Here is a 27,935-nt window from a genome sequence, read left to right as displayed (position 1 = left end):
ACTACTGAGCCCATGTGCCACAACTATTGAAGCCCGTGCACATAGAGCCTGTGCTCCGCAACAAGAGAAGCCACTGCAATGAGAAGCTGGCGCACCACAACGAAGAGTAGCCCCCATTCGCCACAACTAGAGAAAGCCCGTGTGCAGCAGCAAAGACCCAATGCAGCCAATAAATAAATAAATTTATTTCAAAAAAAAAAAACAATACAAATGAGACAAACTAAACTGTAGTGTTTAGGAATACATCCTTAAGTGGTAAAAGGTATAAGCAAGAAAGTGAGAACCATAAAAGTCAAGGAAGAGGTTATCCTTTGGGAAGGATGGAGACAATTATGGTTGGGAATGGGCCCAAGAGGAATCCTGGAGTATTGGCAATATTCTGTTTTTTAGTGTGGATAGTGTTACATGGATATTTGTTAAGGTATACATTTATGTTTCATGCTCTTTTCTGTATGAGTATTATTTTTTGAGATACTGAGAAAGGTGTAAAAGTGTTAGTAGGATGGTATGACGGGGCAAAGAAGAACAGAAACATACAGTCGTCTTTAAAGGAATGTTTCTATAATGAACGAACCTCTCAAATTTAGTCTTTTACGTGACAGGGTTGTAAAGTGAAGGACCACATGGTGGTTCTTCGTGATCAAGGTGAAGGTGAAGATTTGCTGTCCTGCCCAACTGCCAGAATACTGGATGATCTGCAGAAACACAAAGATGTCATTCTTGTGCCTTTTGCTAAAGATACAGTCAGGTGAGGTGGGGGAAATGGTGTACTGCGACTTTATTCAATGGTTCGCATGCTGGAATCCTCTACCCCCCAGTACCTCCCCAAATCAGTAATGGCAGTCGTTTTCGTTATTTCAGAAAGCCTAGCTGAAATTATATGTTAGCTTACAATAAGAGCAAGCAGATGTTTATTTGGTAGGAAAAAAACCTCTAAATATTGGAAGTCCAAGGGGAAGAAAAACTAATAATAGGAGTTCCTGGTGATTCAAAGGGTGGGGCCCACACTCCAATTTTAGAGGATTTAAAAAATGTTTTCCAAGTTACTTAAGCCCATCTTAGCTAATTGATGGAACTAGAAAAAAAAATTGATGGAACTAGAAAAATAAATTGATGGTTGAGGTTGTCTTTGCATAAATTTGAACTCCTTGGATTCAGTAATTAATGAAGTCACTTCCATCATTTTACAGTTGCAACAGGCTGTCAGGTTGGGGGTAGGAGGACTCTCTGATAAAAGCTGTCCTCAAAGCAGTATCCACCATAGCAGCCTGTTTCACCACCTGGCAGGTACAGTGTTTGGAGTATAGTGGTGCTCCCCCCATATGGAGTGACTTATGCTGGGGGAGTCACTAGATGCATTAAGAAATGTAAATGTTGAAGTGGCATACCTTTATACTCAAGAACTGTATTTCTAAAGAGCAATTTATAAAACATTTGCAATAAGAAAAGATATTGTTTACATTTAAATTCTTAAGAAATTGGGGAATTCCCTGGCGGTCCAGTGGTTAGGACTCGGCAGTTTTCACTGGCAGGGCCCAGGTTTGATCCCTGGTTGGGCAACTAAGATCCTGCAAGCTGTGCAGCAAGGCCAAAAAAAAAATCTTAAATTGAACACTTCTCCATAAAATGTCTTTTCCTTTCAAGTGATTCTGGTGGTCCCTGTGATGAAAAGGGTCTAGACTGTGATGTTTTACTGGAGCCAAATACACCATGGGGCCCCAAGAGTGGGGAGCTCAATGCTGTAAGTAGCTTGCTTCATTTATTCTTTATTTATAAAAACAATTGATAATATTTAATTTTTGACAGAAATTTGATCTGTTTAATACTGAAATTTTCCATTAATATGCATTAACTCTCATAACAAGGTATTATGCTGAGTTAACAGGACTATAAGGATGATGCATTCCTTGCACTCAAAGAATTAATAATTAATCAACTTAAATTTGGGGGAAAATATAGTCTTCAGGGTTTATTATGGACAAATAATGATTTGAGAAATGAAGACAGTATGAATGGGATATTTTATCCCCTCCTAGTCCTGTAAACATTTTTTGGTATGAAATTCTTTTTGTTAATTGTATTCAGTAATGCATTTAGTTTTTCCAGGGTTTCAAAACTGAGATATTTTCAAGGTGACTGGAAAGCATTGATTCCTTTGATTCCTGTTACTAACAGCCAGGGAGTCTCTGTTTGCCTGTGAACTTCCTGTCTGTGTTAGTTGAAGTAGCATTTACTTGAGAAAATGAAATATTCCATGTAAAATGCATTATAAACTTTAGATGGCTGTGTTTAATTACTAACATTTATTTATAAATTATATACAAAATAGCAAATTAGATTTCTTGAATATCCATATATAATCTGGTTCCTTAATTTATAATAGAATATAAACATTAAAAAGTGATTGAAATAATTCACAATATAAAATTATATTATCTCTATATGTGATTTACTTGTCCTTTGGAAATGACCCTAGGAAATGTTGATTTTTTTTTTTTCTTTTTTGTAGACATACACATTTTTTCTGGGCAGGGAATACAAAAGATTGTACTATATCATTTTTAGATGAGTTTAAAATTATGTTTCAACCTAGAAGGGAATGAACTTTTTTAACTTTTTCCAACTCTTCTACAATATCCATATGAAAATAAGGAGCTGCAATCTGGGTAGATGCAGATATATTAATCTCTTATTCCTTTGTCTTTTTTATAGTTCTTATCACTGAAAAACTGGACACTGCAGCTGGTAAGTGAGCAACTATATTTCACTTTCATGAATCTCTTTCTTCCTAAATCAAAGTTCAGTTTAATAAAATCTCATGAGTATCTAATTTTATAGATTTTAGTTAAATGTATATCATCCTTTTCAGCTTCTGTAATTTCGCACTTATTAAAAAGTCATTGTTTAAAACAGACACATACTCCATTATCTAGCTGCATAATCCATAAGTTTTCTTAAATGACTTTTTTAAAGTCACTTTTAAGTCACATTTAGAACATTGAACAAAACAACATATCAATTAAGTTCCAGTTATTTGGTTGTTTGATTGATTGATTGATTTTTTTGTTGTTTTTTACCTATTTGCCATTACTGTGCCATCTGCCACCAGTATTCACAAGAATGGAATAGAAATTTGTATCAGTGATAACAGACAGTAGGGTAGATAGATGGAGGAAACTGATGACGATACGTTCAGATGATCCAGCACCACATTCACCCAGAGAATGTGCACATTTACTTGTTTATGAGACTACATTCATATTGGCAATTATTGTATTTTAGTTTAATCTTTTTTTTTAGGTTTATTTATTTATTTTTGGCTGCATCAGGTCTTAGTTGCAGCACACGGAGGGATCTTCGTTGAGTCATGAGGGGATTTTTCGTTGTGCTGCGCACGCTTCTCTAGTTGTGGCATGTGGGTTTATTTTTTTTTCTCTTTTCTAGTTGTGGCATGCAGGCTCCAGGGTGCGTGGGCTCTGTAGTTGTGGCGCGTGGGTTCCAGAGAGTGTGGTCTCTGGTTTGCGGCACGCAGGCTCTCTAGTTAAGGCACATGAGTTCAGTAGTTGTGTCATGCGGGCTTAGTTGCCCCACGGCATGTGGGATCTTAGTTCCCTGACCAGGGATCGAACCCGCATCCCCTGCATTGGAAGGCGTATTCTTTTCCACTGGACCACCTGGGAAGTCCCTAATTTAATCTTAATATCAAGGAAAATACTTTCAATTGAGTGATAGAAGTGCAGTTCAACAAATACTGAGTACTTATAATGTGCCCATCACTCTGCTAGAATCTGTGAAGGAAATAAATTTTTAAAATATTTAATGTAATGCTATCTTGTCCTAAATGTAGAAATTCTTACATCCATTTCCTGAAAGTTGTGCTAGACAGTGGTCATTTTATCAGTTCTTGTTTGGCTCATTCATCCAAAATAAATTTAGATGAGTGTGTTCGAAAGAATTCATTGGTGATGTGATAATATACAGTTTTAATACAATGTATTTGTTTTTTCAGAAACAGCAGTCATTATTTTCAGAAGAAGAAGAATATACCACTGGGTCCGAGGTCACTGAAGATGAAGTTGGAGATGAAGAAGAAGTATCCAAGAAACAAAGTATGGATTTCTAAGTTAAAAATCAAGTCTCACTTTTATGAGGAGGGTATATTCCAAAGGATTTAATGCAAGGGATGAAGAATTGGCTTTATAAGTCTACATGGTAGGTTACAACATGGAAAAAATAAATAATAGAGGCTTCATCAAGATTCCCTAACCCTGACACTAACACAGAATACTCATAAAGTTATTTTTTTTAAAGTGCTGTATACTAAGAAATAACCCTCCAAGTTTTCATTTCAGGTGTAACCTAATGGGTTTCTCAAAACGTGTGACTATCTCATTGTACCTGAGATGATTTGAAGTGACACTCAAATGAACCATTAAATAATAGTCATCAAAGTATGATTTTTTAAGTTAAAACCATAACTTTATACAACTATAGAATGAACTTGTGTCAAAGTTTTTCAACCCATTAGTGAGAGAAATAGCAGGGAAAGTTAGGGTTAGGGTTAAGCATTTGAAGGCTCAGGTATTTGTAGGCATTTGAAAAAAGAATGTTAAAAAAAGACTGCAAATTAGATACAACACTGATTAATGTCATACAAGGCAATAAACCCATAACCACCGGGGTTATCTTTGTTTTCCTTTTTTCCTTTTTTTGGCCCCGACACGCGGCATGCAGGATCTCGGTTCCCCAACCAGGGATCAAACCCGTGCCCCCTGCAGTGGAAGCATGGAGTCTTAACCACTGGACCAACGGGGAAGTCCTGGGGTTATCTTTTCTATTGGACAGAAATCATTTGCATTTCTGTTAGAAAAATTTGTAAGGTAACATGAAAATTCACAGTATCTGGGCCTTCAATCAATAGTAGACAGGAAAGTCAAACATAAGGACGTTCTCTTAGAGGATTAAGTAAGCAGTCCTCCAGTATATCACTTAAAGGACATGCAGTCTTCCCTTTGTCTTATTTCTAAGTTTTATATAATTTTTCTTTACATGTTGAATTCCCCTAATGAAAAAACTAGTCATTTATCAATTATTTTTCAATACTAATTAGTGAAGGAGAAAATGCTACTATGTTGTGTGTGTTTCACAGTTGATTGAGGTATAGTTTACGTGTAATAAAATTCATTCATTTTTAAGTGTACACACTGACGAGTTTAAGCACAGTTGTATAACCACCACCAGAATCAAGACCTAGAATATCACTCCAGAAAGTTTCCTTCTAACCCTTTACACTCAGTTCCCTTTCCCCACTCCCAATCCCAGGCAACCAATAATCTGCTTTTTGTCACTGTGGTTTACCTTTTCTAAGATCTCATATAAATGGAATCATGAATAGCCTTTTGTGTCTGGCTTCTTTCACTTAGTATGATGTTTTTGAGATTCATCCATTTGTTGTGTGTATCAGTAGTTTGTTCCTTTGTATTGCAGAGTAGTGTTCCATTGTAGAAATACACCATAATCTGTTCATCCATCCACCATTTCATGGACATTTGGGTTCTTTTCAGTTCTTGGCTGTTATGAATAATGCTGCTGTGAACATTTGCGTAAAAGTTTGTGTGGACATATGTTTTCATTTCTCTTGGGTAGATACCTACAAGTGGAATTGCTGGGTCACATGCTCAGTGTATGTTTAACTTTATAAGGAACTGCCAAACTGTTTTGCAAAGTGACTGTACCATTTTGCATCCCACCAGCAATGTATGAGAGTTCCAGTCGCTACACATTTGTACCAATACTTGGTATTATTGTGGTTTTTTTTAATATTAGGCATTCTAGTGTGTGTGTAATTCTTCGCATCTTTTCATGTGCTTCTTGGTCATTTATATGTCTTTTTTGTGAAATGTCTGTTTAAATCTTTTGCCTTAAATCTTTTTTAATTGAATTGTTTGCCTTATTGAATTGTAAGAGTTCTTTATATATTTGTGGATACAAGTCCATATGTTTTGCAGATATTTTTCCCTAGTCTATGACTTGCCTTTTACTTTTATTGACATTGTCTTTTGAAAACAAAAGTTTTTAATTTTGTGAACTATAAGTTTTTAGCTTTCCTTTTATGTTTCAGGCTTTACTAGCTAAGAAATCTTTGGCTACCCCAAAGTCATAAAGATTTTCTATGTTTTCTTTTAGAGGCTCTATGACTTTAGCTCTTATATTTAAGTATACAATACCTTCCAGGTTAATTTTTGTGTGTGGTATGAGGTAAGAGTCAAGATTCCTTTCTTTTTTCCATAGGCATAGCCAGTTGTCCTAGTACTATTTGTTGAAAGGACTGTTCTTTCCCCATTGGATTACTTTAGCAACTTTGTTAAAGAATCAGTTGACCATTACATATGGATCTACTTCTGAACTTTGTTCTCTTCCATTGATTCTTCTGTCTTTACATCAGTATATCAATGTCACACTGTCTTAATTTTTGTAGTTTTTAGTGACTCTTGAAATCAGTGGTGTGAGTCCTCCAAAACTGTTCTCTTGTCTTAGTTTATTTTGGTATTGGAATTGTGTTGAAGCTGTATGTTGCTCTTTTTTTCCCCAATGGCAAGTCTTCCAATCCATGAACACGGACTGTCTCTCCATTTATTTAAGTCTTCTTTAATGTCTCTCAATCATGTTTTGTAGTTTCATTATGCAAACGTTGTAACATCTTTTGTTACATTTGTTCCTAAGTATTTTCTTATGCTTTTATAAATGGAAGTAGGTTTTTTAAATTTTCCAATTGTTCATTAATGGTAATATTGAAATACAGCTGGTCTTTGTGTATTGACTTTGTATCCTATGACCTTGCTAAATTGACTTAATTTTTCTTTGCTTATTAGATTGCTTTCAGTATGTATGCCTTTTATCTCGTCTTGCCTTTTTGTGTTGGTTAGGACCTGATGTTGATTAGAAGTGGTGAGAACAGACATCCTTGCCTTGTTCCTTATCTTAGGGGGAAAGCATTCAATCTTTATATTTCTAAAGATTTTTTTTTGATGTGGACCATTTTTAAAGTCTTTATTGAATTTGTTACAGTATTGCTTCTGTTTTATGTTTTGGTTTTTCTGGCTGCGAGGCTTGTGGGATCTTAGCTCCTCGACCAGGGATCAAACCCACACCCCCTGCACTGGAAGGCGAAGTCTTAACCACTGGGACTCCAGGGAGGCCCCCTCTATCTTTAACCGTTAAGTATGTAACGTTAGTTGTTGGCTTCTCATAAACGCCCTTTCTTAGGTTGAGGAGGTTCCTTTCTATTTCTAGTTTGCCACATGAATGGGTGTTGAATTTTGTCAAATGCTTTTTCTCCATCTACTGAGATGATAATATAGTCTTTCTCCATCATTATATCAATATGATGAATTACATTGATTTTTCAAGTGTTACATCAGTCTTCCGAGGTAAGCTTCACTTGGTCGTGAGGTGTTTTTCTCTTTATATGTTAGTGTATTGGACTTGCTTGTATTTTGTTAGATTTTTTGTTTGTGTTCATGAGGGATATTTGTCTGTAGTTTTTTTGTGATGTCTTCTTCAAGTTTGTTATCAGGTTAATACCTCATAAAATGAGTTGGAAAATGTTCACTTCTCTTTTCTGAAAGAATTTGTGTAGTATTTGTATTCTTTGTTCCTTAAAAGTATGGTGAAATTCAGCAGTAAAGTCATTTGGGCCTGGAGTTTTCTTTATAGGAAGCTTTTTAATTATCAGTTAAGGTCTTTAATTAATATAGTGCTATTCAGGTTTTCTGTTTCTTCTTGAATGTTTTGATAATTTCTTTCAAGGAATGTGTCCATTTTATCCAAGTTGTCACATTTATTGGCATAAAGTTGCTCATGGCATTTTCTTATTATCCTTTTCTGTCTGAAGGATCTCTAGTGATGTCCCTCTTTCATTCCTGATATTGATAATTTGTGTCTTATCTCTTTTTTTCTTGGTCAGTTTAGTTAGAGGTTTATTAGTTTTATTGATCTTTTCAAGGAACCAGCTTTTGATTTCATTGACTTTCTCTATAGTTTGCCTATTTTATATTTCATTGATTTTCCCTCTTATATTTACTATTTCCTTCCTTGTAATTACTTTGGACTTAATTTACTCTTTTTTTTAGGTTCTTAAAGTGGAAACTTAAATCATTGGGTTTTGTTGGGTTTTTTTTTTGTGGTACGCAGGCCTCTCACTGTTGTGGCCTCTCCCGTTGCGGAGCACAGGCTCCAGACGCGCAGGCTCAGTGGTCATGGCTCACCATGGCTCACATAGCCGCTCCGCGGCATGTGGGATCTTCCCAGACCGGGACACGAACCTGTGTCCCCTGCATCGGCAGGCGGACTCTCAACCACTGCGCCACCAGGGAAGCCCAAAATCATTGTTTTTTTACTTCTTTTCTAGTATAAGCATTTAAAGCTATAAGATTCACTCTAAGCACTGCTTTTAAGTATTCATAGACTTGATATATCTTTTTTTCATTTATATTCAATACAAAATATTTTCTAATTTCCCTTATGATTTTGTCTTTGACCCATGTGTTGTTTAGTAATGTGTTTAATTTCCAAATATTTTCAGATTTTTCTGGATACTTCTCAGTTGTAGGTTTCTAATTTAATTCCATCATGGTCAGAAAATGTACTCTGTGGTTTCATCTTCTAAATTTTATTGACATGTGTTCCAGATGTGCATGAAAAGAATGTGAATTCTGCTGTTATAGGTGGAGTAGTCTTTAAAGGTAGGGTCAAGTTGGTTTGATTTTCTGGTACAAGTCTTCTCTAATCATATTCTGACTACTTGTTCTATCAATTACTAAGAGAGTAGTATTGAAATCTCAAGCTATGCTTGTTAATTTATGTATTTTTCCTTTCAAGTGTGTCAGTTTTTGCTTTGTGTATGTGTTAGAGCTTTGTAATTAGGCACATATACATTTATAGTGTATTGACTCTTTTCTCATGATCTACCCCTCCTTGTCTATAGTAAAACTGCTTGTCTGAAAGTCTGTTTTGTTTAATATTAACATAATCACTCTAGATTTTTTTTGTTTACCAATTGGATGACATATCTTTTTTCTATCCTTTTATTTTCAACTTCTTCGTGTTTTTAAATTTAAAGTGTGGGGACTTCCCTGGTGGCGCAGTGGTTAAGAATCCGCCTACCAATGCAGGGGACACAGGTTCAAGCCCTGGTCTGGGAATATCCCACATGCTGCAGAGCAACTAAGCCCATGTGCCACAACTACTGAGCCCACGAGCCACAACTCCTGAAGCCCACATGCCACAACTACTGAAGCCCGTGCACCTAGAGCCCATGCTCCGCAACAAGAGAAGCCACCGCCATGAGAAGACCACGCACCACAACGAAGAGTAGCCCCTGCCCGCCGCAACTAGAGAAAGCCCGCACACAGCAACAAAGACCCAACACAGCCAAAAATAAATGAATAAATAAAATTTAATTTAAATTGGGTATCTTGTAGATAGCATATTGTTGGTAATAGCTTGTTTATCTAGTTTGACAATCTCTGCTTTTTTTTTTTTAATTTTTGGCTGTGTTGGGTTTTCGTTGCTGCGTGCGGGCTTTCTCTAGTTGTAGTGAGTGGGGGCTACTCTTCATTGTGGTGCGCAGGCTTCTCATTGCGGTGGCTTCTCTTGTTGCGGAGCACAGGATCTAGGTATGTGGACTTCAATAGTTGTGGCTCGTGGGCTCTAGAGCACAGGCTCAGTAGTTGTGGAACATGGGCTTATTTGCTCTGCAGCATGTGGGGTCTTCCCGGACCAGGGCTCGAACCTGTGTCCCCTGCATTGGCAGGCAGATTCTTAACCACTGTGCCACCAGGGAAGCCCAATCTCTGCATTTTGACTGGAACATTTATTCTATTTATATTTAATGTGTTTATTGATATGGTTGTATCAGGTCTGCCATTTTGCTATTCATTTTCTAATTTTCTCAGATGTTTTGCTTCTCTGTTTTGCCTTTCCTGCTTTTTTTGTGCTAAGAAAATAATTTTAGGGTATTATTTAAATTATTTAATTTGCTTTTCAGTTATATTCTTTGCATTTGTTCTAAAGATTACAACATGCCTCTTTAACCTATCACAATCTACTTAAAGGTAATATGAATTATTCCAGGTAAAATAGAAGAACCTTAAAATAATATATAGCTCCATTTTCTTCCCCTTCTTTGTGCTATTGTTGTCGTATATATATGTGTATATAAATATCATATATCATATGATATACATATCATACATTTATATGTATATAAATGTATATTTTTGCTTTACACAGTTATATGTCATTTAGAGAAGAATAAAAGAAAATATATGCAATTAGTCTTTTATATTTATCATTTGTCTCTGTATCTTTGTTACCATCTGATGTTATTTTCTTTCATTCTGAAGGACTTCTTTCATTATTTCCTGTAGTGAGGTATATTAGTGAATTCTCTTATTTTTATTCATCTGAAAATGTCTTTATTTTACTTTTGTGGTTTTTTTTTAACATTTATTTGGTTGTACTGGCTCTTAGTTGCAGCAGGCAGGCTACTTAGTTGCGTCTCGAGGGCTCCTTAGTTGCAGCTCACTGGCTCCTTAATTGCAGCACATGGGCTCCTTAGTTGTGGCATGTGAACTCTAAGTTGAGGCATGTATGTGGGATCTAGTTCCCTGATCAGGGATCGAACTGGGGCCCTCTGCATTGGGAGTGTGGAGTGTTAACCATGGCGCCACCAGGGAGGTCCCTTGCTTTTGTTCCTTTTTTTTTAATATAAATTTATTTAGAGAGGGCAGACAGCAGAAGCAAGAAGAACTACAATCCTGCAGCCTGTGGAACAAAAATCACATTCACAGAACGATAGACAAGATGAAAAGGCAGAAGGCTATGTACCAGATGAAGGAACAAGATAAAACCCCAGAAAAACAACTAAATGAAGTGGAGATAGGCAACCTTACAGAAAAAGAATTCAGAATAATGATAGTGAAGATGATCCAGGACCTTGGAAAAAGAGTAGAGGCAAAGATCGAGAAGATGCAAGAAATGTTTAACAAAGACCTAGAAGAATTAAAGAACAAACAAACAGAGATGAACAATACAATAACTGAAATGAAAAATACACTAGAAGGAATCAATAGCAGAATAACTGAGGCAGAAGAACGGATAAGTGACCTGAAAGACAGAATGGTGGAATTCACTGCTGTGGAACAGAATAAAGAAAAAAGAATGAAAAGAAATGAAAACAGCCTAAGACACCTCTGGGACAACATTAAACGCAACAACATTCTCATTATAGGGGTCCCAGAAGGAGAAGAGAGAGAGAAAGGACCTGAGAAAATATTTGAAGAGATTATGGTCGAAAACTTCCCTAACATGGGAAAGGAAATAGCCACCCAAGTCCAGGAAGTGCAGAGAGTCCCATACAGGATAAACCCAAGGATAAACACGCCAAGACACATAGTAATCAAATTGGCAAAAATTAAAGACAAAGAAAAATTATTGAAAACAACAAGGGAAATACAACAAATAGCATACAAGGGAACTCCCATAAGGTTAACAGCTGATTTCTCAGCAGAAACTCTACAAGCCAGAAGAGAGAGGCATGACATATTTAAAGTGATGAAAGGGAAGAACCTACAACCAAGATTACTCTACCCAGCAAGGATCTCATTCAGATTCGATGGAGAAATCAAAAGCTTTACAGACAAGCAAAAGCTAAGAGAATTCAGCACCACCAAACCAGCTCTACAACAAATGCTAAAGGAACTTCTCTAAGTGGGAAACACAAGAGAAAAAAAAAGACCTACAAAAACAGACCCAAAACAATTAAGAAAATGGTAATAGGAACATACGTATCGATAATTACCTTAACCCTGAATGGATTAAATGCTCCAGCCAAAAGATACAGGCCCACTGAATGGATACAAAAACAAGACCCGTATATATGCTGTCTACAAGAGACCCACTTCAGACCTAGGGACACATACAGACTGAAAGTGAGGGGATGGAAAAAGTTATTCCATGCAAATGGAAATCAAAAGAGCTGGAGTAGCAATACTCATATCAGATAAAATAGACTTTAAAATAAAGAATGTTACAAGAGACAAGGAAGGACACTACATAATGATCAAGGGATCAATCCAAGAAGAAGACATAACAATTATAAATATATATGGTCCCAACATAGGAGCACCTCAATACATAAGGCAATTGCTAACAGCTATAAAAGAGGAAATTGACAGTAACACAACAATAGTTAGGGACTTTAACACCTCACTTACACCAACGGACAGATCATCCAAACAAAAAATTACTAAGGAAACACAAGCTTTAAATGACACAATAGGCCAGATAGATTTAATTGATATTTATAGGACATTCCATTCAAAAACAGCAGATTACACTTTCTTCTCAAGTGCACATGGAACATTCTCCAGGATAGATCACATCTTGGGTCACAAATCAAGCCTCAGTAAATTTAAGTAACTTGTAATTATATCAAGCATCTTTTCTGACCACAACGCTATGAGATCAGAAATCAATTACACAGAAACGTAAAAAATACAAACACATGGAGGCTTAACAATACATTACGAAATAACCAAGAGATCACTGAAGAAATCCAAGAGGAAATCAAAAATACCTAGAGACAAATGACAATGAAAACACGATGATCCAAAACCTATGGGATGCAGTTCTAAGAGAGAAGTTTATAGCAATACAAGCCTACCTCAAGAAAGAAGAACAATCTCAAATAAACAATCTAACCTTACACCTAAAGGAACTAGAGAAAGAAGAACAAACAAAACCCAAAGTTAGTAGAAGGAAAGAAATCATAAAGATCAGAGCAGAAATAAATGAAATAGAAACAAAGAAAACAATAGCAAAGATCAATAAAACTTCTCAAAACTGGTTCTTTGAGAAGATAAACAAAATTGATAAACCCTTAGCCAAACTCATCAAGAAAAAGAGGGAGGGGCTTCCCTGGTGGTGCAGTGGTTAAGAATCCGCCTGCCAATGCAGGGGACACGGGTTCGAGCCCTGGTCAGGGAAGATCCCACATGCCTCGGAGCAACTAAGCCCGTGCACCAAAACTACTGAGCCTGCGCTCTAGAGCCCGCAAGCCACAACTACTGAAGCCTGTGTGCCACAACTACTGAAGCCTGTGTGCCACAACTACTGAAGCCCACGCACCTAGAACCTGTGCTCCACAACAAGAGAAGCCACTGCAATGAGAAGACTGTGCACAACAAAGAGTAGCCCCCACTCTCAGCAACCAGAGAAAACCCGCATGCAGTGAAGACCCAAAGCAGCCAAAAATTAAATAAATGAATAATTAAATAAAAAATAAAAAAAAGAGGGAGAGGGCTCAAATCAATACAATTAGAAATGTAAAAGGAGAAGTTACAACAGACACCGCAGAAATACAAAGCATCCTAAGAGAGTACTACAAGCAACTCTATGCCAATAAAATGGACAACCTGGAAGAAATGGACAAATTCTTAGAAAGGTATAACCTTCCAAGACTGAATCAGGAAGAAATAGAAAATATGAACAGACCAATCACAAGTAATGAAATTGAAACTGTGATTAAAAATCTTCCAACAAACAAAAGTCCAGGAGCAGAAGGCTTCACAGGTGAATTCTATCAAACATTTAGAGAAGAGCTAACACCCATCCTTCTCAAACTCTTCCAAACAATTGCAGAGGAAGGAACACTCCCAAACTCGTTCTACGAGGCCACCATTACCCTGATACCAAAACCAGACAAAGATACTACAAAAAAAGAAAATTACAGACCAATATTACTGATGAATATAGATGCAAAAATCCTCAACAAAATACTAGCAGGCAGAAATGAACAACACATTAAAAGGATCATACACCGTGATCAAGTGGGATTTATCCCAGGGATGCAAGGATTCTTCAATATACGCAAATCAATCAATGTGATACACCATATTAACAATTGAAGAATAAAAAACATATGATCATCAAAATAAAAAACTTCTAAATATTATAAAATCCAGTTAAAAAAAAAGGTTAATATATCAAGTAATTGACCAAGTAATGTTTATATCAGGAATGCAAGTTTGGTTTTACATTTGGAAATACATTTCACCATATTAACAAAATAAAGGAGAAAATCCATATCATCATCTAAAAAAATTTATTAATTTATTTTTGGCTGTGTTGGGTCTTTGTCGCTGCTCACGGGCTTTCTGTAATTGCGGTGAGCAGGGGCTACTCTTTGTGGTTCACGGGCTTCTCCTTGTGGTGGCTTCTCTTGTTGCAGAGCACGGGCTCTAGGCACGCGGGCTTCAGTAGTTGTGGCACGCGGGCTTCAGTAGTTGTGGCACGCAGGCTCAGTAGTTGTGGCTCATGGGCTCTATAGCGCAGGCTCAGTAGTTGTGGCACACGGGCTTAGTTGCTCCGCGGCATGTGGGATCTTCTCGGAGCAGGGCTCGAACCCGTGTCCCCTGCACTGGTAGGCAGATTCTTAACCACTGCACCACCAGGGAAGTCCCTGCTTTTGCTTTTGAAGTACAGTTTTCTTGATATATAATTCTTTGTTAATAACAGTTTTTTCTTTTTGCACTTTAAATATGTTGTTTCAATGTCTTCTGGCCTTGATTGTTTCTGATGAGAAGTCAGTCATTGTGATAAAATTGGTCTCATATATCTCAATATTTTTCCTTGTTTTTTACAGAGGCTAAAATTTCCAGTGGTGGTAGTTTTCATTCTTGTCTTGTTCTTTATTCAATGATAATGCCTTTAGTGTTTAACCATTAAACGTAATATTGGCCAGAGTTAAAAAATAAATAAATAAATATGTCATTTCAATGTCTTCTGGCCTCCATTGTTTCTGATGAGAAGTCAGTCATTGTGATAAAATTGTTCCCCTCTGTATGTAATGTGCACTTTTAATCATGCTGCTTTCCAGATATTTTTTTTTTCAGATTTTCTTTTTATCTTTAACTTTTAGAAGCTTAACTATGATATGCCTAGATGTGACTTTCTTTGAGTTTATCTTACTTGGGATTTGTTGACCTTCTTGGATCTGTAAATTAATGTTGTCTTACAATCTTTATTCTTTAAGTATTTTTTTTGCCCCTTTCTCTCACTCGTTTTCTGGAGCTCCAGTACACCTATGACCTTTTGATAACTTCACATTCACTGATTCATTTTTCTGCCATTTCACATTTTCTCTTGAACCCATCTGGTACATTTTTTCATTTCAATTATTGTGCCTTTCAGCTCTAGAATTTCCCCCTGGTTCTTTTATACTTTACGTTTCTCTGTTGAGATTCTCTATGTGCTTACTCAATACTACCATTTCTCCTTTGAACGTATGTATAATAGTTGCTTTGAAGTTATTGTCTCCTAAGTCCAACATGCTGGCCCTCTCAGGATCAGTTGCTATTGACTGTTTCTTTTCTGGGTGTTTTCTGACTGTTTCTTTTCTTTTCACTTTCTTTATCTCATAACTTTTCGGTGAAAACTGGACATCATAGATTATCTTTGTGCAACTCTGAAATCTCTTTTGTTCTTCTGAGGATTGTTGGGATTTTTGTTCTAGTAAGCAGTTAACCTGCCGGACCCAAACTGCAAAATCTGTCTCCTGGCTGGTATGCAGTGGATGGTGTTTTTCACAGGTTTTTTGGCTGCTGACTGCTACTGCGTTAGCCTGCCCCCACCCCACCCCCAGGGGCCACACCAGCCTGTGTAGTTTAGTGGTCAGCCAAGGATTTGGACAGAATTTATATTCAGATTTGGGGGCTCACCTGCTTAGTGGTTTCCTTGCTTTTTGGGTTCCCTCCTAGATTCCTACTTGTTTTTCCAGTTCCCAAGTCTGACCTCTGATACCTCAAGACTATAAGACTCTCAGAAGCTCAAGCTAAAGGCAGTTTGGGGAAATCATTCAGTCAAAAGGCACAAGAAACTCCCACATCTCGCAAAGAACAGTTCCGTCTTGCAAGGATCAACACCCCACCCTAGTTTCTGCTTGCCTTTTTAGCGGGGCTTCCTAGGGTCTCCCATATACCTGCAGAGTTTAACACTCAGCTAGGAATTTGGGCATAGTTTATACTCACATTTTAGACCTCAAGTCTCTTTCTTGCTTCCATATTTTCCCCTTTAAATTTCCAGCTTCTTGGGGATTCCCCGGTAGTCCAATGGTTAGGACTCTGCGCGTCCACTGCAGGGAGCATGGGTTCAATCCCTGGTCAGGGAACTAAGGTCCCACAAGCCACGTGGCACAGCCAAAAAAAAAATTCCAGCTTCTCTGTTGCTTCGAACTTTATCATCTTCTCCCTAGAACTCAAGGCTGTAATTTTCCTCCCTGAACTGGGGAGGTGGGGAAGTGCCCTCAGACAAGAAAGCCACAAACTCACAGCTCTTAGCTCTTGCATCTTTCAAACGTAAACACTGAACTTTCTGTCTTCCTTTGACTATTCCCCAGTACCTGCAGATGGTTGTTTATAATATTTTTGTTCTGTTTTTAGGGAAGGAATTATCCAACCTTTTCACACTGCCATTATCATATGTCCCACCCTATCATGGCTTTTAGAAATTTTATAACGCTTAAATCTCCCACTTTAACAAAGAGACACGTCAGGGGCTCAGGGCTTGCCAGCAGGCAAATAAATCTATCCAGATTATTGATGTTGTTTTGTCTTTTTCTGTTATCTTCAAAATTAGCTTCTATGTAGCACATTTTACAGGTTTTTCATTTATGGTAGTGATAAAGTTTCCCTTTTAAGATAGAGCAAAAAGTGTGAAGGTGGTGTACAAATAATTGATATTTGGGAAACAGTGTTCTAATGTGCTATTCTTAACCTTTAAACATTGTTTTTAGAGAAATACTTCTTTCCCCTCCTTTTTGCCTCTCTCCTTTCTGCACTAAACTGTCAGCCAGAGTAAAGCAGAATACTGACTGCAGGAATGCCTTAGTTTCAAATATACTTTGTCCCAGATCTGGTTCTTCACAAGATCATTTATGTTCTACCTTCATAGCCCACCTCCTGCATGAACAAAAGACATTTTAAAGATTTTTTGTGAGCTCTTCTTTCCTCCCATTCTCAAATTGTGTTTTTCTGGGTTATAGTTATTTTTTATATAAAAAATTTGGAATTAGGAGGTGTGACTCCACTGGCAAATTAAATTCAGAGAAAGAAATATGAATAATTTCCCCAACATTTTTCTGTATTTAATTTCACTGGCACTTGGAATTCATTGTCCTCATTTTTTTCCACAAAGATTTTCACCAAGTAGAAAGAAGAAAAGTAATTAAAATGAACCTCTGTAAAGCAGTTTTAGTTTGATTTCTCCATATAGTTACTTTTTATCCCAAGGTAATTTGTTAGTTTTTAAAAACAATGTTTTATTTTTCAGTGGTTTTATTGTTTGAATGTGACAAGTGCATGGGAAAAGTATATGGGACTTATGCTCATAACATTGACCTTCTGTTATCAGGGAAAAAGGAGAAGCCAAAGAAATTCACTAAACAACCAAAAAAGCAGATGTCTTCACCCTGTGGTCAGAAGAAAGAAAAGGCATTGGAGAAGGTAACACTAAATTATCTATTACTATTCTAAAGTTCATATTGAGAAATAAGCAGGTACAGCCAGGAAAAATTCGAAAAAGAAGAGTAATGAATGCCACAGTGGAATGCTAGCAGTGTAAAAATGAGTGAAGAATCACTATAAAGCCTGAGATTAAAGATCTCTAAGGTATATTGACACATGAAAAAAGGAAAGTGAGTTTGGGGGAGAGAAATTAGGGGTTTGGGGTTAGCATATACAAACTACTACTATATATAAAATAGATAAACAACAAGGTCCTACTGTATAGCACAGGGAACTATATTTAATGTCTTATAATAAACTATAATGGAAAAGAATGTGAAAAAGAATATATATATATATATACATATATATACATATATATAACTGAATCACTTTACACCAGAAGCTAATACAACATTGTAAAGTAACTATACTTCAATAAAAAGAAAAAAAGAAAAAAGGAAAAGTGCAGAGCAGTATGTATAGTGGCATATTATGCTACCATTTTTGTAGACTAGATGAAGGAATATATATGAATTTTCTTGTATATCCATAAAATATCTGTGGAAAGCTATACGAGAAATTGATAAAATTAGTTGCCCCTGAGGAAGGGAACTGAATGTCTGGGGGACAGAGGCTTTTTAATATATGTGCTGTTTGTACTTCTTGAATTTTGAACCAGTATTACTTGTTCAAAAAATAAGTAGCCTTTAAATTTTTAAAATAAATATTTTATGACCTTTTAAAATTATTCTTATTTCCTCGTGCCTTCAAAGGAAGGAGTAAAAAGCCAGGTAGGAATAAGAGAACAGTATAACTACAGTTGGCTAAAAGAGAAACTATAGATTCTAAAAATGTGTGAAAAGCTGGGGTTCAAACAAGTTCCACACAATATATGTTGGATGGGTTGTACGTTCATCTCCATATTAAGGACCACAGGCACAGAATGAGTGAATTCTAAAAGACTGCATAGAGGTGGGGGGCTTCCAGGTCAGACAAATAAAACTGGGTTCAAATTCTAGGTCTGTTTCTCTGTGGAAAGTTTCTTAACTTCTCTGAAGCTGTTTGTTATGGAGGTAATAGTAGCACCTATCTCACATGGTAGTTGCAAGGCTTCAGTGAAAGAATGCTTGTAACGCTCTTGGTACAGTATCTTGCATCCAATAAATGTAAACTCTTTTTATATTACCTATAACGCTAATCAATAAATATGTTCTAATTGGGCCTTAATGTTGTCTACTTTTTTTTAGTCAACTTCTAGAGATGTGTCTCCTTTCATGTGAGTATTGCTCCTTAATCCAGTCAGATGTTCACTGTAAAAGCATCAGTGCTGATTTTTGTTTAATTTTTTCAATAGTGTGAGTATGCAGAAGAATAAGTGGGATGCCACAAGATCCTTGAGATTCAACCAAGATGCACAAAGAGAAGATGGTAAGTTTTATTATTTGTGTAGTGTACAAATTAGGTCTAAATAGCAATGATAGGAATCTTTTATTTTATGAAGTATGCTGAATAGCTTTAAAGATTCCAACTGGAATAAGGCCCAGAATTAGCACATTCCCTTAGGCATCAACCAGAGTTTTCATTACTAGACAATCCCAGTAGATAATATGTTGTTTTATGTATCTGTCATTTTGAGGCCTCTCAGACTGACTTTCACCCACTACCTCCACTCTCAAGAAGGCTGAATATGTCTTAGGCTGATTTACAGTAATATTAAAAGCAGCACAGTTATCTGTATATGAGCCATTTTGCCACTTGCAGCCTAAAATCCTTCAAAGATAAATAGGTGTATGTGTCTATAAATAATATCCAATGATATTTTCATAAACTCTTGATGATTGCAATCTTCTTTAAGAAATAAAAGTAATAAAACATCCTCATAAAAAGTAAGGTTTATTAATTTTTACCTTCAGATCAACGGCGGATGTCTGAAATTACAGGGCACCTAATAAAGATGAGATTGGGTGATCTGGACCAAGTCAAGTCAAAGGAAGCAAAAGAAGTAAGAATTATGTACTCGTGTACTGCGCTTGCTTGGATATGCCTTCCTACTTTATTTTCATCATAAGTATAAAGATGCTTTATAATTTTAAAAGAGTAAATTTTTTATGTATTTTTATATTCTGTAGCGGTTAGCCAGTTTGTTCACATAAGTTTTTCACCACCTCTTACAGTCCATAGGTCCTCTCTATAACACACATAGTAAAGTACATTGTTACTGAAAGTGTAATGTCCAACCAAGAGCAGATTAACTGTCCGGAGGGTGACCCCTGGAAGTTGCTAATTTTCATCAACTCTGCATGCAGTGCTTAGACATTATCTTTAAAATAAGATGTTATCTTGATGAAAATGATCACAAGAAATACCTTACTCTTACTGAATTACATGTTAGTCATAACATTATGTATCATCATTAGTACCAGTATTATGTATTCACAGTAACACTTGCCCCTAATTCTTTTATTTAAAAATTTACTTCCCTACAAGAACAAAACACAGGAAAAAAAATCTTTATCACCATGGGTTAGGCAAATATTTCTTAGCTACCACACCAAAAACATTATCCATAAAAGAAAAAAATTGGCACATTGGACTTCATCAAAATTTAAAACTTCTTTTTGAAAGGCATTATTAAGAGAATGAAAAGACAAGCCATAAACTATGAGAATATATGTGTAAAATATTTATCTGGTAAAGGATTTATATCTAAAATATATAAAGAATTCTCAAAACTCAATAATAAAATAAACAACCCAATGACAATAAGTGGGCAAAAGATTAATCATACACTTCAGAAAGAAGGGATACAGGTGGCAAATAAGCACAGGAAAAGATGCAACATCATTAGTCATTAGGGAAATGTAAATTAGCACCTCAGCAAGATAGCACTATACCCCCACTAGAATGTCTAAAAAAGTTTGGGTTTTTTTTTTTGTTTTTTTTTTTGGCTGCATTGGGTCTTCGTTGCTGCGCGCAGGCTTTCTCTATTTGTGTCGAGCAGGGGCTCTTCTTCGTTGTGGTGTGCGGGCTTCTCATTGCAGTGGCTTCTCTTGTCTGGAGCACAGGCTGTAGGTGTGCGGGCTTCAGTAGTTGTGGCTTGAGGGCTCTAGAGCACAGGCAAGCTCAGTAGTTGTGGCACACGGGCTTAGTTGCTCTGCGGCTAAAAAAGTTTTTTAAATATGCTGGCAAGAATATAGAGCAACTGGAACTCTCGTATATAGCTAGTAAGGATGCAAAAGGGAATGCCTACTTGGGAAAACAGTTTAGCTGTTTCTTATAGCATTAAGTATTTACTCACCATACAGATCATTTCACACATATCTTTACAGTGGCTTTATTTAGAATTGCCAAGAGCTAAAAACAACCCAAATGTCCTTTACATGATAAATGAGTAAGACTGTAGAATAGATAAAAAGAATGAGCTATTGATACATGCTGCAACATAGATGAATATCCTACACGTTATGCTAAGCAAAAGGAGCCAGATTCAGAAGGCTACAGACTGTATGATTCTATTTATATAATGTTCTGGTAAATGCAAAAGTATAGGGACATAAAACGAGTCAGTGGTTGCCAGGAATTGGTAGTGTCAAATCGTTGGACTTAAAAGGGGCACAAGGGGATTTTCTTGGGGTATTTGAACTGTTTTATGTCTCCATTATGAGTGGTTACACAACTATGCATTTGTCAAAACTCAGAACAGTACACTAAAATGGGTGAATTTTACTTATATAAAATTGTAACTCGGAGCCTGAATTTAAAAAATCGAAAAAAAAATCAAAATAAAATTACTTCTAAGTTAAAAAGTAATGCCATTTCAATAAAGCAGAGCTTCTATTGGTTCCTTAAAGATAATAACTTAATTTTTCTCCTTTACTGTGCAGTTTGCAGGAGGTATTTATTCCAGGCTCGAAGCACAAATCAAGGCCTCAGTGCCAGTCAGTGCACGGCAAAGCAGCTCGGAGAAAAACACAAGGTGAATCCGCATAAATGAATCTAGAATGCCACTAGCTTCAAAGTGATTTTTTTTTTTTTTTTGGAAAAATCATATGAACACTAGAAGCACATAATTTGAGTTTGGTTTTATTTTGTTTCGGGGATTTGATCATCCAGACATTAATTAGAACCAGATTTTAACTTAAAAGTTAAGACTTGAAGAGGTCATGATCACAAAATTTAATGAAAGTATACTTTTTTAAAAGTTTTCTGTTTATTGAGTCAGCTCCGTTCTGAGCCAACTGCTGATAAAAATGTAAGCTATAGTGTGAATTAGCAGGATTTTTATACTATTTGTAGATAATATATTACTACTTTATATAAATCATTGAAACCTTTCTTGTTTCTTGTTCTATCTCTCTTAATAAAGTCTAATTTGTATGTTCTGTGTCATTTTACAGCACAGATTTTCTTTGAAAGATTAACAGTTACTGAGATTTGATTATTAATACTACAGATCCAAATGCCTTATCTGCAATTCTGAAATCCAGAAAGCTCAGAAAGCCAAAAGCTTTTTGCATACATTTGTGGCAACTCAAGCCTGACCTGAGCTACTGTGGTACTATTTATAGTTTTTATTTATCCCACTTAATGTAAATGCTCATTTGTTTCACTGAAGAAGTATTAATGTGTTTGGTTGTGGGGCACTGCTCCAGATTCATAATATACAATATATGTACATATTATTTCCCCGAAATTAAAAAAATATCTGAATTCCAAAATACATCTCCAAGAATTTTTGAAAATGGATTGTGGAGCTACATGAAGTTTCATTAAACTTTGACACTGTCAAGCAAACATGACCTAAAGCAGTGGCAACTTATTGTTTTAGAAGCACCTCTGACCTTCTTTTCTGTTTAAAAAATCTAGGTCTAAAAGTCGTTTTGGTCAAGGTCGGCTTGCGTAAAGCACCTTAAACTATAAGAAGACAGAAGACTCACCTCTGGACATCTGAAATTGTTCATCACTTCTTGAAGGTCTTCAGAACGATGACTTCTAAATGTTTTAAGTTATTTATTAATTATTCTTGCAAGCCACATAAATCGTAGTGCTAAGAGAAATATATAGTTAGGTCTTATGAAATCTAATTGTAAATATGAAACTTTTTAAATCTAATTTTCCTTTGGTGTGATGCTAGGCTATGTAGAAAATTAGTATTTACAAATTTGCATAGTTAAGGCTCCTAGTATTTGTTATCCTTTATTTATTTGAAAGAGAAGAGGTCTAAACTCTCAAGTAGCTAAGAGTTTTTTAAGACCTTAAAAATTAGGGGAACACAGCTGGTAGTGGTATGGTACATGTGCACTAATTATAGTATGTCTTTTGGGCTGTAAATCTTGGGATAGCACTGAGAACTGCAATTTGTGTGATGAAATTTCCAGTGATGCTAATTTTAAGTTTGCATGATTATTAAGGAGTTACAGATCTCAAGACTGCATTAAATAAATTTTCAAGATGAAGTAGTTCTTGTGTTGGGCAGAAGCCTTAATTTTTTCCAGCATTATTCCATAGAAAGCACAATGTTAATCCAACTCTTTTTTTTTTTTTTAGTTGTGTTTTTTTGTTGTTGGTTTGGTTTTTTTTTAGTTTTTAGTACTTATTGGTCATCTGAGCTGGAATTACTGATTATTACCTCTTTCTTCTGTGAAGCTAGTGCCATTCTGAATTTGTTAAAATAACCATGGATAATTTTAAGGCTAGTAAGTCATTTCAGTTGTATGAAACACCCACTGTACAGTTCTCAGGGCACTAAAACTCAACCATATTTCTATAGCCATTCGAATAGCCCCTTAAAACAGTTATAATTAGTTATTACTTTAGAGATGTCTAGAAGGAAAGATTCCCAAATACATTTGATGGATGAAAAATTGCATATATTTAAGAAAAATAAAAATCAAATTCTATTCTATAGATCATGTTTTAATTTTCTAACCAAGCAGAAAGAGTGCTCAGGGAAAATTTGTTCCAAACCATAAGCATATAAAAATTATGCGTTTGGAAATTACTTGTATGTAGGTCTCTGAAAAACTTTAAGATGCACTGTTTCTATTTTTAGTCTTCCTTTGCCTTATAATTGAAATTTCTTCAGATTAGAGAACAGACTTTAATAGTGTATGACAGAACAGCAATTTCTGTTGAAATGTCCAAGTGTTACACTCAGTTTAGACGTACAGAAATCATTATTTTTAATGAGTGTTTTAGTTGGTAAATGAAGCTAGATTTTATTTGATGTTATACGTATGGCTTTGCCAAGATTTTTGAACTTCTCTTTGGAAATTTTGTTGCAGTCGATATATTTTTCAATTGTTTGATATTTTTGAAACAGATTATAAAATTTTTATTTTCAGAAGAAAATGTTTTATACTACATGATCTGTACGCCCTGTTAAATACCAGCGTCTTGTTTAGTTTACTCTGATCAAAAGGATTTAGGTTTGTACATGTTCTACAGTGCTGTGACGGTCACAATTAAAAGAGGAAAATATGCTCATTTGATTTTTAACTGATGGTAGCAAGGCAAATTACTTCTCCCCTGGGGGGACTGTACCGCTGAATTTTTACAAACAGTATTTATCAGAATTTGATTTTCTTCAGAATGTGCTTTTAATTTTGTGGATGTCTGTAATTCATAGCACAGGTACCACAAACATTTTAATCAAACTCGTAATAGCATTTGTTTTGCCAAATACTTTGAGGTTTTATCTTCCATTAATTCTGAATTCACATTTATTTAATTGAAATAAACATTAATGACAAAAGTTGTTTGCAAAGTCCCCTGATCTGAATCATTCCATCTTCTCAAAAATGTTTGGATGGGCTCTAGATCACAGGTTTTCATGGAAGAGGTGAACTTTGTAAATTTTAAGGTTGTTTTAAATGAGATTATCCTGGTAAAGATTCAGCAAAACGTTTAAGGGTAAAATACTTCAGAAAAGATAATTTGGTAACAGTGCTGATTCCATACTGTTGGACCATTTTGCTATTGTCCTTCTTCAGAACACTCAGCCAGGTATTGTGAGATATGCTAAGTGCTTTGGAAGCAGAGGCTGAAGCCCTATCATGCTAATCTGCCAAAGGCAAATCTTAGTATAAAAACAAACAAACAAGCAAAAACCCTTTTATCTCCAGTACCTCGAATTAATTCTTCAACCCTCAACTGTTCCTTAAAGAACTATCATGAACCTCACCTTTTCACGTGGCTCAGTTAAAAGGCACTGGGGATACCTAGCCATAAATTGTAGTGCTAAGAGAAATATATAGTTAGGTCTTATGAAATCTAATTGTAAATATGAAACTTCTTAAATCTAATTTTCCTTTGGTGTGATGCTAAGCTATGTAGAAAATTAGTATTTACAAATTTGCATAGTTAAGGCTCCTAGTATTTGTTATCCTTTATTTATTTGAAAGAGAAGAGGTCTAAACTCTCAAGTAGCTAAGAGTTTTTTAAGACCTTAAAAATTAGGGGAACACAGCTGGTAGTGGTATGGTACATGTGCACTAATTATAGTATGTCTTTTGGGCTGTAAATCTTGGGATAGCACTGAGAACTATAGCCAGTCCAATTCTTTTTTAAATTTTATTTATTTATTTATTTTTGGCTGCGTTGGGTCTTTGTTGCTGCACGCGGGCTTTCTCTATTTGTGGCAAGTGGGGGTTACTCTTCGTTGTGGTGCAGTGGCTTCTCTTTGTTGTGGAGCACAAGTTCTAGGCGCGCAGACTCAGTAGTTGTGGCTCACAGGCTCAGTAGTTGTGACGTGCGGACTCTAGAGCGCAGGCTCAGTATTTGTGGCACACGGGCTTAGTTGCTCCACAGCATGTGGGATCTTCCCTGACCAGGGCTCGAACCTGTGTCCTGTACATTGTCAGGTGGATTCTTAACCACTGCACCACCAGGGAAGTCCCTAGCCAGTCCAATTCTAATTGGCTAACTCTCTCATTTAAAGCTGATCTATTGGGAGGATGATATGGGGATAATATTATTTCCACTTTTATAGGACTGTTGCAGGGGCGGGGTAAATGATTTAGAGATCTAAAACAGTTAGCACAGTATTTTCTGGCTAATCGTAAGGCCTCCAGAAATGTTAACTATTATTATTGTTGCACTGTGGGATCTTAGTTCCCTGACCAGTGATTAAACCCGGGCCCTTCGCAGTGAGAGTGTGGGTTCCTAACCACTGGACCACCAGGGAATTCGCTGTTATTTTAATATTTGGGAAGTGCCCTTAAAAGTCTTTAAGATGGGAGATTGATATCCCTCTTCCTATAACTTGAGTTGCTAAGACTGATGTGTGTTTGTTTAATGCAAGAAAGAAAAGAGGCACATAATAATTCAGTGGTTGCTGTGGCATCATTTGTTACTTTTTTATACTAAACCTCTTGCCTCATTTAAGCAGTGTAAACAGGATTTGTAGGAAGAGGTAGGAAAACTGTTTCCTGCTGTGTGGTGGTGAGTGACCTGTGCTGTCTTCAAAGAGGTACTGAAGGAGAGAGTGAGGCTGCAGCATGGTCTTATAGCAGCTCTCCTTCCAAGATTATCTTTCCTTGAGAAAACGTAGCTAGTTGCGCTTTTACTACTTGTCTATGACAAGAGTAGTTATCAAACTGTAGAAGAGTGGTTGCTAAATTAGTAGCTGCTGAGACTGCTGCTAGCTCTCTTAAGGTGCCTTATCTCCTTCAGTCTCACCATAAACCCCCAAATCGGGTATTATCCCCATTTTATAGGTGGAGAAGAAAGTTCAGGGAGCTAAAGTAATCCGCACACTGGGATTGAAGTCTAGGTCTATCAGCACATTCCAACACCTTGAAACAATTTTACCTTGGATTACCTGAAACATTTTCTCTTAGAGTGCCTCCTGGCTCACTGGCAGCTCCTTCAAACTGAAAACAAGTGATCCCAGCTCACTCCCTGTGGTTCTAGCCTTGTTTATCCAAGTGCCTACTTGAGATTTGTATTTGGAGTATCAGTAGGTGTCTCCAACTTAACATAATAAAAGCAGGACTTGTGTTATGTCTCCCCAACCCACCACCAACTCCCTGCTCGTTCAGTAAATGGCACTACTGCCCACTCAAGTGCACAAGCCGAATGTTTAGAAATTCCTCATTATTCCTCTTTTTCCTTCACTCCCCACATCCAATTCATCGGCAAGTCTGATATAAAACCTACATCCATTTGCCTCTCTCCATCGCCATAATCCATCACTCCAAGTTATTAATATCTCCAAGCCTCCTAAGTGATTCCAGCTCCCACTCTAACCTCTGTGATTCACAAAGCAACTACAGTACTTTTGAAATGTGAATCAGATCACATCACACTCCAGTAGCACCTCATCAAACCTAGAATAAAATCCAACTTCCATTGCCCGGGTTTACGAAGTCCCACACAGACTAGCCCCTGGCTGCCTCTCAGTCTCCTTTCCCCTCTTGCTACTACATTCCAGTCACGTGGCCTACCTGCTCCTCCAATAAGTAAGCTCATTCCCACCATTTAGTTCCTTCACATTACTGTTCCCACTGTCTAGAAGCCTCCTTATTATAATTCAGGTTTTAGGTTAGATGTCATTTCCTCACAGGAGGCATTTCCATGTCCCCAATCTAAGGTAGCTACCCAAGTCACTCTCATTACATCATCATAGTTTATTTCTGTACAAATCACAAATCTGACATTATTACATCATTATTTTTTTCTTTTCTTTTTTTTCTTTAAGTCTTTATTGAATTTGGTACAATATTGCTTCTGTTTTATGTTTTGGTTTTTTGGCCCCTAGGCATGTGGGATCCCGACCAGGGATTGAACCTGCACCCCCTGCACTGGAAGGCAAAGTCTTAACCGCTGGACCACCAGGGAAACCCCTTCTTTCTTTCTTTTTTGTCTATTGGTTTGCAATTTGTCTTCCATGCCAGAAAATGAAATGCATCCAAATAGGAAAAGAAGTAGGGCTTCCCTGGTGGCACAGTGGTTAAGAATCCACCTGCCAATTCAGGGGACACGGGTTCAAGCCCTGGTCCGGGAAGATCCCACATGCCGCTGAGTAACTAAGCCTGTGTGTCACAACGACTGAGCCTGCGCTCTAGAGCCCGCGAGCCACAACTACTGAAGCCTGTGCGCCTAGAGCCCGTGCTCCGCAACAAGAGAAGCCACTGCAATGAGAAGCCCACGCACCGCAACAAAGAGTAGCCCCACTCACCGCAACTAGAGAAAGCCCGCGCGCAGCAACGAAGACCCAACGCAGCCAAAAATAAATAAATAAAATAAATTAAAAAAAAAAAGTAAAACCATATCTTTTCACAGACGACATGATCTTGTATATAGAAAATCCCAAGAAATCCACTAAAAAACTATTAGAACATATAATTAAGTTCAAGATTTCAGGAT

General features: G+C 36.6%; 1 protein-coding gene across 9 annotated transcripts in view; it reads left to right on the top strand.

Annotated features, from left to right (window-relative positions):
- SANBR (SANT and BTB domain regulator of CSR) overlaps nucleotides 1–27,935 on the top strand; it is a 71,759-nt gene that overhangs the window by 41,897 nt on the left and 1,927 nt on the right. For 6 of the 9 annotated variants that reach the window (XM_060309386.1, XM_060309383.1, XM_060309384.1 and 3 more), the window contains 11 exons: nucleotides 603–748; nucleotides 1,645–1,741; nucleotides 2,713–2,745; nucleotides 4,010–4,109; nucleotides 17,473–17,564; nucleotides 18,341–18,358; nucleotides 18,815–18,843; nucleotides 18,922–18,995; nucleotides 19,481–19,569; nucleotides 21,452–21,543; nucleotides 22,434–23,023. In XM_060309386.1, coding sequence (XP_060165369.1) covers nucleotides 603–748; nucleotides 1,645–1,741; nucleotides 2,713–2,745; nucleotides 4,010–4,109; nucleotides 17,473–17,564; nucleotides 18,341–18,358; nucleotides 18,815–18,843; nucleotides 18,922–18,995; nucleotides 19,481–19,569; nucleotides 21,452–21,543; nucleotides 22,434–22,470 — 807 coding nt within the window. In that variant the 3' untranslated portion in view covers nucleotides 22,471–23,023. Of the gene's footprint in view, nucleotides 1–602; nucleotides 749–1,644; nucleotides 1,742–2,712; nucleotides 2,746–4,009; nucleotides 4,213–17,472; nucleotides 17,565–18,340; nucleotides 18,359–18,814; nucleotides 18,844–18,921; nucleotides 18,996–19,480; nucleotides 19,570–21,451; nucleotides 21,544–22,433; nucleotides 23,024–27,935 lie in introns of those variants that run through there. The other 3 variants (XR_009566167.1, XM_030877321.2, XR_009566169.1) reach the window with 3 other exon arrangements.

The sequence above is a fragment of the Globicephala melas genome, chromosome 12 (genome assembly GCF_963455315.2).
Source record: "Globicephala melas chromosome 12, mGloMel1.2, whole genome shotgun sequence".
Taxonomy (NCBI): domain Eukaryota; kingdom Metazoa; phylum Chordata; class Mammalia; order Artiodactyla; family Delphinidae; genus Globicephala; species Globicephala melas.
Note: the sequence above shows the minus strand (reverse complement) of the source record. Positions and strands in the feature narration are given on the sequence as shown.